Source organism: Nanorana parkeri, unplaced genomic scaffold, assembly GCF_000935625.1.
Source record: "Nanorana parkeri isolate BGI_ZX_2015 unplaced genomic scaffold, ASM93562v1 scaffold331, whole genome shotgun sequence".
Classification (NCBI taxonomy): domain Eukaryota; kingdom Metazoa; phylum Chordata; class Amphibia; order Anura; family Dicroglossidae; genus Nanorana; species Nanorana parkeri.
This window is the reverse complement of record NW_017306599.1, coordinates 842,126-852,797: the sequence shown is the minus strand read 5'-3', so window position 1 is coordinate 852,797 and position 10,672 is coordinate 842,126. Positions and strand designations below refer to the sequence as shown.

The following is a 10,672-nucleotide window of genomic DNA, read 5'->3' as shown; positions in this document are numbered from 1 at the left end:
CCACATTAAAATACTCCACAAAATAAAACCAGTGGGTCAAACAACCAGGCAACTAGCATTTTCAGAAGTCAGAAATTGTATTTTTTCCATGACAGGTTTATGTTAAATAATGAAATTGCCTCATAAGAAAGATTGTCACTACGTCTTTATCAACTGATAAAATATAAAGTTAGTGAGTCCGTAGAACATCACATAGAGCACTACCTTGATTCATTCTAAGAAATCAGAGCATACAATCACATCACAGTATTAAGAAACTCGAAAGTTACAATTGTGCAAATAACTACAATACACAGACTAAAAAGGATGTGATCGGTCAAAAGAATTCTAGGATCATTACATAAGGCAAGTTCACATTCTCAGTGCCATAAATTACATTACAAATGAGTCTATGTTGAGCAAAGTAGCAGATCTCATATTGATCCATCTCTGTTACATCAGTGCAAGTCCTCTTGTGCTCATCAAATGAAGTTGTAAAATTTGAAATATAAAAACGGCTAAAATAGTGGCTTATGCATTGTGGCAGTATATGCAGAGGCTACTTGTGAAGAACATGTGATTGACAGAGATAACTAAAAAGGTCAGTCCACCAAAAGTCTAAGGTTTCATGGATGAGTTGAGACATATGGTCTGAATCTCTCCGACTTTTTAAATCTCTTGGGCCATCCAATAAAAAGGTCACCCGGTCAGATTTCCTGGTGCTGCCCCACAATCCACTAGCAAAGGCTGCAGCGGGTTGGTGGAGTTGGGATTTCCCATCTCCAGAGCTTACAAGGGATAAAAGAATCCGGGAAGTGATTACACCCAACAGCTACCCAAATTTGATATATTTTGGAGTGGAATGACACCAAGTAGAGATTTCCAGCATGCTGCTCATGATTGTTCATAGGCGTTTTTAGCCCACTGTGATCTTAGTTCCAGAATTTCTTTACCAAATAAATCATGAAGCCTGGAGAAGTTGGGAGTGTCTTCAGCCTCCTCATTACTGGCACTACTGTCACTCTGCAGACTCTTCTCAGATGCCATGAAGTAAAGCTGGGCACTCTCCCCTGGGTCATCTCTTAAATGCCCTTCTGTGTATTTATATTTTGGCCCATTTGTAAGAGCGACACCATTAGGCACATTATCTGGAGGGCTATTCCATGGCACGCTGCCATTGTCTTTTAGAAAAGGCCTATCCTGAATATCAGGGACAGCAGGACAGTCCCTATGGGAACTGGGATTTAATTCTGTAGTGTCCCTAGTTCCACTAATTGACCTCTGACTTTTCTTTATTTCCACGAGCTGCTCCTGAAGTTCATTTACTACAAGTCTGATGTATTCAAAGTTTGCCCTGGAAAGAGCCTTTACCCAGGATTCCATTGTGCTTTGGTTGTCAGCAGCAAGAACATAGGCACGGGATTTGGCATAGCCAAATTTGATAGCAAAAGCAAATTCTTCAGTAGACTCGTATAGCTCCACTCTACACCCTTCCAGTATAATCACTCCGAGGGGCTCTTTACTGTCTTCACCGTCGTAATAAAAGAGCATGTTACCCTTCAGCACAAACCAGCGCCTATGATAGGAAGCATTGCGCTCACCCTTTTTATACAAGAACCCACATTTATCCACTGGAGACTTGCAGGTGGCATAATAGACCAAATTCCTCTCATTGAGCTTCATGTCTTGGCTTGTCTGAGGCCCTTAAAAATACATGAAATAAAAAAAATTAGTGTCCAATAACCAAACTAGAAGGGTGAACAACACAAACATGTTCTACATGTCCAATCTCTTGGAAAACTACGGTCAGTGCTGGTCTGAATGAAATTTGTGATGTCCACATTTAGGATTTGTATTACAGATTCCCATGTACAAACAAAGCTCCAGGCAAATAAATTCACATTCAAAATACATATGAAAACGGTGTTACCTGACAAACGTTCTAAATCTCTTTAGGCAGGTCATAACCAGCATAATCACAAGACTAGCTATATAGCTCCTTCTGCCGAAAAATATGCAGAATTAGCAACATAACAGAGTCTGTCTGACTCACATTACATTACCTCCCACTGTCATTCTATAAAGGGAATTGTGGGAAGACAATACAAAGCTACTGCACTAGCAGTATGAAAAGTATGTAATGACACTAAGACGTACATAAGTGATAAAATGGGCATTTTAAAATTTTGCCTGGCGTTCTTTGATATTTACAATCATTGCCTGCTCCAGTACAGGTCAAGCCAGCATACATATAGATAGGCAGAGCCAGCTGTCACTCACGCAGCTGGGTGGATCCAGACAGAATCATCGGGATCCGTTCCGGCTGCAGCGTCTCTGTATACCACGAACTGTACTGAGCTTTGGGTGACGGGAGGACGTTTGTGTCCTCCCGTTACCCTTAGGAGAACTATAGGGAAAAACACTTACCCCATAGTTCTCCTTTAATGCCCAAGATACATCATGTATTCACATCTGATAGCCAGGTTTTAAAATAAAAAGTTACCCAAACCCATAAGATGTTCTTGCCCCAACCATCTAATAGCGGTCAGAACAGGAATAAATGCATGTCTACAGACTTCCCCTGACTCTTTCAGCCACCACTGGCTGTGCAATCTCAGTAGCAATGTCGTCAGGTGGATTTTTTTTGACAAATCTCTTTTGCTCCCTCTGGATAAGGTGGGTGACGGAACAGTTATGCCGGTTGTGCAGCTACCTTAAGGTGATTGGACACAAGTAAATCAATCAAAGCTACAGAACAAGCCCTGCATAACCCCTCGCACTCCCAGCCTGCCTTAGTTTTATAGCAAGCAATACAGGTTGGATCACAGAATGCTCCATGTAGTCCAAGAAACAGATTTTACAGGTAAGACAAAAAATCCTGTTATCTTTATCATTCATCACAGGACGTTAAATCTTTAACAACTGGGATGTGCAAAAGTAAACACGCAAACAGCGGCTTACAGGCCAAAAGGAACAAGAACCCCAGCAGGGAACAGAAAACCAGAAACAGGGACATACTCCAAGTCAAAAGGCTGTCTGAAGGACCTTATAGGCAAAACTGGCATCCGCAGAGCCCTGAACATCCACCAGGTAGAACTTCACAAAAGTTTTCACAGAGGACTGGTGCTGAAAAGCACCAACACCTCTAGTGACCGGAAAGGGAGAACTTTCCTCTTCGGTTCACAGGCATAAGTGATGTCCAATGGATCAACCTAGCAAAAGTGGAACAGGTGGCTGGTAGGTCCAAATGGGGACCCTCAGGAAGGATGAACAGAGTCAGAATTGAGAATAATCGTCACAGAACATTAAATGCTGAATGGGGAGGTCAGCACTGAAGAGATAACTGAATCACTCTGAGCACCAGGATGTTTATCGGGAATCACGATTCCTTTGACACCAGGTCCCTTGGACCCAGAGGCTCTTCAAGACTACGCCCCAACCGGATAGGCTGGTATCAGCCGTGAGCTCATCATAAAGGAATGACTTCCCTGACTAGCACTGAAATGAATATTCACCACCATCCAGTGGCGGACCTAAGGATCAAAGGGCCCTGGTGCAAGATTTTTTTTCGGGCCACGCTCTGTATAAAGTATTGCTGGGAGTCTTGTGTCCGGGTTTCTGCTGCCATGAAACCCGAACACAGCATTCAAAACCCGAACTGTCCGGGTGAATCCTGGACAGGTGGCAACCCTACCCCCTCGGTATGCCACCGCTAGGACACTCGGGGAGGGGGGGTTGAACCCCCTATCCCCCCTTGTCTACGGCCCTGAAAGTGACAGCTGTACAGATCCTTCTGCCCTTGGCCGCTCTGTGGCTGAGGAAAAGAATGTGTACAGCTGTCACTACTGTGTGCCGGCTCCACTGATCGAGAGCGGCGATCACTCTTCTCAGCTCTCTCTTCTCAATGAGAAGAGTGATCGCCGCTGCAGCGGCCGTTTTCAAAGGACACCGGCTCAGTCCCCCTGCAGGTGTCCCTCCCTACAGACTAGAAGACGTTGGGGACCAGACCTCAGTGGGCCCCTCAATTTCCTTGGGCCCCCGCACCGCCGGTAGTTCCGACCCTGCCACCATCTTGCTGGCAAATGGGGAAATCTAGGGATCGAACCGGTTTGTCCCTTAGAAAATAGCTGACTTAGGGCAAAGAAGAGATCCACCCACCTTTAAGGAGATTCGGATAATAGGAAATAAAGGAGGAGTCAGTTTGTAGCCCTTGGTAATGACACTTAACTCTGGCGTTGGAAAAGTCCCTTCCCCCCCCCCCCCCCCAACTTTTTTGATGTATGTATCCAAGGATTCACCAAAAAAGGCATCCTCCAGCAAATTCCATGCATTCTAGGCATGTCTTGCAGATGAGCTTCACAGACCATCATTGGTCTGGATCTGCCACATGTGAATAGACAAAAGGCTCATCCTATATATTGGGTGGAGCATATCTGCCAGGCCATCCACACAGTTTGGAGCTCCCTTCTGTTTATCAGCAGCTGCAAAGCCAAGAACGCAAGTGAAAGTGGGAGGAATTGGGTGCTCAGATGCAGAGAGCATGTCTGAGGGGTCCCTTATAGCCATGAGAAACCACAGGGTGATTCTACATTGTAGCATCTTCCAAAAACTGAATTAAGTTTGAGTGAGCTGACCGATTGGCTCTTGAATGACAATGTACAAAATATGTATTTAGGTGGAATTATCCTTCAAACTGCATCAAGCTCAGTTCACCCTCATCATGACACTACATAAAAAAGAAACCGAGTGACAGGATAGAGAAAGCTTTAGCACAGGAAATACCCAGACGTGCATTTCTGAAGTGCTTGCAGATTTATGAATTGACTTCATTTTTGGGTCACAGAGTAAGTGAGGACAGAGTATTAAACCTGAAGGGTTTGGGTGTGGAGCATAGGATCAGATCTTCCAAGAGGATGTGGAATGAGGAAAAGTGAAAGCGCTTCCTTTGCTGAGTGAAAGATTAAAGCAGATTACATATTATGTGTGAAAGCAGCAGGCACACTTCCCAGAACAAAACATTGCAAAGGAAAATAAACATAATACAAATAGAATCACAGCGGAGGGCAATGAAGACTATAGACGAGTGTGCACACATATAAATATGTTATATACAGTGTGGAATAATTATTATGCAATTGTGCCTCAGGTCAGAAGTTTGCATGTGCATTTTGTGTGCAAATATGTAAGAATTAGAGCCTGTGCCGCAGGGCTTCTGTCCAGGACATCACTTTGAAATTACTGAGATTATTCAGAATTCACCGACGGGTGCAACTGACGTCTTTCTGACCTGCTGGTTTTTTACTCCCATATGCTTGTATGGAGATGCAAAGCCGACTGAAGTCAACAAAAGTCCATCAACACAGGTTCTTAATCTTTAGGCCCGGTTCACACATGCACGTTCGGCACGCGTTTGCGGAAATCGCTTGCGGTGACATTCATTCTTAATGGCACCCCAAATGCGGCCAACACACGTACACAAGCAAAATAACACCAAACGCATGACACAAAAAATACTACATAACCTTTTTTGCCATGCGTCCCCATTGATTTCAAACGTGGCACGGGAACTTGTGCAAACGCACAGGAATGGAACATGTGTTCCTGAGATGCGCAGGTGTGAACTGAGCCTTAGGTCTGTTTTGCGACCAAAGTGACATTGGTAACTGTACACCCTTTCCTCTGTTGTGCCGCAACTGCATGCACCTATTTAGCAATAAAAGTCAACCTGAGAACTTAAATCATATCAAGGAGCACGTTTAAATATGCACAACTATGATTATTAAGTTGTGCACCAAAGATCCTGTGACCCTACTACAGTGTATTACAGGATCCCTGTGACCCTACTACAGTGTATTACAGGATCCCTGTGACCCTACTACAGTGTATTACAGGATCCCTGTGACCCGACTACAGTGTATTACAGGATCCCTGTGACCCTACCACAGTGTATTACAGGATCCCTGTGACCCTAGTACAGTGTATTACAGGATCCCTGTGACCCTACTACAGTGTATTACAGGATCCCTGTGACCCTACTACAGTGTATTACAGGATCCCTGTGACCCTACTACAGTGTATTACAGGATCCCTGTGACCCTACTACAGTGTATTACAGGATCCCTGTGACCCTACTACAGTGTATTACAGGATCCCTGTGACCCTACTACAGTGTATTACAGGATCCCTGTGACCCTACTACAGTGTATTACAGGATCCCTGTGACCCTACCACAGTGTATTACAGGATCCCTGTGACCCTACTACAGTGTATTACAGGATCCCTGTGACCCTACCACAGTGTATTACAGGATCCCTGTGACCCTACTACAGTGTATTACAGGATCCCTGTGACCCTACCACAGTGTATTACAGGATCCCTGTGACCCTACTACAGTGGTCAGTTCAGCTGAATGACGCCACAGCATAGGTAATGCCATGTGCCTGCAGATTTATTCAGCCTCAAATCTACATACCTGCTACCTCTGCAGACCTATGTGAGGCTTCATTCCCCTTCACATTCCATTAAGTTACACATCCAGCTCACCAGCGATCAGTAGTGCTCCTTCTGTCCTAACAGAACAAGACAAAACTTCTTAGAACATACAAAACACACAAATGATTCTGAATATACCACTAAACATAAAACCCCATCACTAATGAAATGCTGTTTTATACATAAAAAGTCTCATTTGAAAGAGATTTTCGCTCACTTTCTATTCAGTTCCCAGGACAGAAAGTGAAGGGAAACCTCCCCAATGGGACCCACACAGCAAATAAAACCTGACAAGGGTAAATTATGCCCTGCTCTTTGCTTTCAGATATACTTTAATGTCATCAGTTCTCGTGCCAAGCACCCATTCAAAATTTGCTGCCTGGCGCCGAGCGTCAGCTTGAGGTGGGCAGGGGGTATGGCCAGGAGGGAGCTCCATCCATACATGCGTTGCTTACAGCTCCCTCGCATGCCCTGTAGAGGTGCCTGGACCGGAGTCACGTCACATTCTGCCTCCCGTAACCTCTACAGGACGCGCAAGGGAGCTGTACAAGCAATGCACGTATGGATGGAGCTCCGTCACAGCACAGCAGCCCACACTGGACTCCAGGCTGAGGATCCACTCCAGTTCTTGTAAGGAAGGGAGACTGGGTGGATTGCATTCTGATGCGAGAGGTGCACTGCATTGCCATAAATTTGAATGGTACCCCAAATGAACCTTACGCCCACAGTTCGACCAGCCGCACCGGAACGCACAGTACCGCAATGCCGTGCAACTTGGGTCATGACCATGACCAAGGACAAATGTCGGTCCTGAGGTTACACAGCATGAGAACCACAACTTTAAGGTGAACGCTGCAATAACGAAAACAAAAAACTTGCATGTCCCCACATACTTTCCATTAAATATTTGTGGATAAGGAACATGGACTTACACCAGCATGTCAACTTTGCTTCTTATGTGCAACCCCTGACATCACCAGAGCGGACCAGTATCAAGGACTTTTACTTGCCTGATCCCTGCTCTCCTAGTTTCCCCTACGCTCCAGCTTGTGGACTGACCCTCAGTGTCCTCACACTATGGGCCCTGCATTGGACGTGACCACGTCAGCGGACCTCTCACCTCCAGAACGGTTGGGGGGAGGGGGGGGGCTGCAGGTGCTGGTCTTGGGGCCTGTGGGAGTGAGGATCGGGAAAGTAAAAGTCCTTTGCTCGGGTCCCCTAGACATTGATAAGCAGTTAACCCTTCCAGTACTGGGGGAGCCTCACTTCAAGGGCAGGTTTTTTTTGTTTTAGTCTGTCTTTTCCAGGTGGTCTGTGTCGCATGCAGACAACTACTGTATGGTCCACTTTATATCATGTCTGCTCTCTCTAGTAGCACATACATACAGTGAGGGGCATTTATCAAAAAGGGAGCAGATAAAATCTGGAGCAACTGTGCATGGCAACCAATCAGCTTGACTCCTCAGTTTATTAAGTTAAGCCTTGAAAATAGAAGAGAAGCTGATTGGTTGCCATGCACAGCTGCTCCAGATTTTGCCTGCTCCCGTTTTGATAAATTCCCCTCAATATATATTTATATTAATTAGTGTGTGGCCACATCTGTCCTCCTCCACCTCACACTGATCTCTTATTATTCACACACATATGTATACATACATGATCAGCAAGGGATCAGAATGAGGAGGAGGACAGATGTGGCCACACACTTGAAATGTGAACCCAGCTGGTTGCCGACCTATACACGAGATTCAGTAAGTGCTGGTAAGTGGCTGCACCCCGAAGATCAGATGACACCGCAGCTCTATATACACCCCGGATCTGTGTACACTCGGCGGGGAAAGATCTCTGTAATACGGTTTACTCTCACATTGGTTGGACGATCCGATGAGCGGCTGGTAATTATAGTAACGGGGTGATAAACATCAGCGTCCATACACTGGCCGGGCACTGCTCTCCCCCGGGTCCTCCTGTGTGATCGGCCAGGTGAGCTCAGGTGTGTCACACATGTCCGGACTCTGCTCACCGATCCGCATCGCCTCCCCTCCTGCCAGCGCTTCCTATTGTCCACATCTTCCTTCTCTCCAGCAGGCAGCACAGGAAATGGATCGTCCACCCTGAGCCCACCCATAACTGTCACCCCGCCTACCCATAGCGGTCATACCGCCCACTCATAGATGTTACCCCTCCCACACAACGCTGCCATACCTCCCACCCAAAGCTATCACCCCACCCTGTGACCCTGCAGCGTGTGGAGTGTGCCTGCGTGTCCTGGCCGCCAGCGCTGCTCACATATGGGAGGCTCGGGGTAGCTGTGGCCGGGAAGAAAAGCTTTGGGTGGAGTTGTTTTCTGACAACAAATCCTTAACGTGTGTTTCCATTCTCTAAAATATGACAAACTTTGGGTCCTCCTCATATGTTTCTGTTCCCAATCACCCAGCACACCTAACAACATTAACCATATATTTGCAGTGGTTAGAGTAGATGGCAGTGTGCAGACAAGAGGACAGGGTCAGTAAAGTCTACCTGTCAGACCATGATTCATTCACATCCATATTCAGGTGTAACATGGCACATGCGCAGATTGTTTCTTATGGCCCAGTTCAATAGTGCAGTGTTCTACTGCCTACAGTCTATGTTACAACTCCTGTTCTCTATGTTCCAAGCTCAGTTTTTTTGTGATGTTCATATAGTTCTTTTATTTTTTTATTGCCATATTTGTTTATTCATACCATTGCAATCAGGATGCCTCACATATACACTATATTGCCAAAAGTATTGGGACACCCCTCCAAATCATTGGATTCCCAGATAGCAGGCAATTGAGCTGCAAGTTTGAAAATGACTTGCTAAAGTATTGCAGACAGACCAAGCGTCACAAATTTGTTGCACAATTACAGCAAGTCTGCACTGCAAGTCTCCAGACCAGCGAGCTTGCAGAGCTCTTGCGAAAACTGGCCATACACCCAGCGGTGTATTTAACTTTTAACCTTAGGCAAGGCAGCAAAGCCGCGGGACTGAATCGAATCTGCGCTTCTCTCCAACAGCAACCACCGTTACAGAAAATCAGCAGATAAATTGTAAGGTGTATGGGCACCCTTATTCTTGCTATCTGGGTTCAGGTGTTCCAATCACCTCCATGGCCACAGGTGTATAAAATCCAGCACCTAGGCATGCAGACTGCTTCTACAAACATTTGTGAAAGAATGGGTCGCTCTCAGGAGCTCAGTAAATTCAAGTGTGGTACCGTGATGAGTTGCCACCTGTGCAATAAGTCCATCCATGACATTTCCTTGCTACTAAATATTCCACGGTCACCTGTTACTGGTATTATAACAAAGTAGAAGCAACTGGGAACAACAGCAACTCAGCCACGAAGTGGTAGGCCATGTAAAATTACAAAGTGGGGTCAGCGCACAGGGCACAGAAGTCGCCAACAAATCAGGCTTCTGTGTCTGGCAATCCGATGGACGTGTCTGGGTTTGGCGGTTGCCAGCAGAACAGTACTTGCCTGACTGCATTGTGCCAAGTGTAAAGTTTGGTGGAGGGGGGATTATGGTGTGGGGTTGTTTTTCAGGGGTTGGGCTTGGCCCCTTAGTTCCAGTGAAGGGAACTCTTAAGACATCAGCATACCAAGACATTTTGGATAATTTCATGCTCCCAACTTTGTGGGAACAGTTTGGGGATGACCCCTTCCTGTTCCAACATGACCAGTGCACAAAGCAAGTTCCATAAAGACATGTATGAGCGAGTTTGGTGTGAAGGAACCTGACTGGCCTGCACAGAGTCCCGACCTCAATGTATAAGCATGCGTTCAAAAGTTGTAAATATTATCCTTGCAAATGTTTTTATTTTATATGTGAGATTATATTTAAGTTGTCTTATACAGGGCTAATGTAACATTCCCAATCCCCTAAAAAATTTATTTCCTAAGAGAAAATAGTTCCCATCTAGCCACTGCTTTATACATTGGGTTAAAAACCCTGAAATCTAATGAGTGAATGCTGGTTAATGCGCAGAGAACAAATGTATATGCAGGTTTGCAGGACAAATATCTAGGAAACTAGACCTTCTTAAACTGCATGTCAAGCCAGAGGCGACCTGAGACCGGGTGACACCCCACTGTGACGTCATTGCGCATGCACGGTCGTCTAATTGACGCCTGCCGGCGGCCATCTTAATAATGAGTGCCGGCAGAGAGAGG

The 10,672-nt window shown here is 45.7% G+C and overlaps 1 protein-coding gene across 1 annotated transcript; it reads right to left on the bottom strand.

Annotated features, from left to right (window-relative positions):
• Positions 1–842: 842 nt before the first annotated feature.
• FAM109A (family with sequence similarity 109 member A) lies at positions 843–8,589 on the bottom strand. Its single transcript, XM_018558321.1, has 3 exons — positions 8,495–8,589; positions 6,452–6,543; positions 843–1,682 (listed from the first exon to the last, which is right to left on the bottom strand). Exon 3 carries the CDS (start codon positions 1,660–1,662, stop codon positions 874–876), a length of 789 nt encoding a protein of 262 aa, XP_018413823.1. The 5' UTR covers positions 1,663–1,682; positions 6,452–6,543; positions 8,495–8,589; the 3' UTR covers positions 843–873.
• Between the last annotated feature and the right edge of the window lie 2,083 nt (positions 8,590–10,672).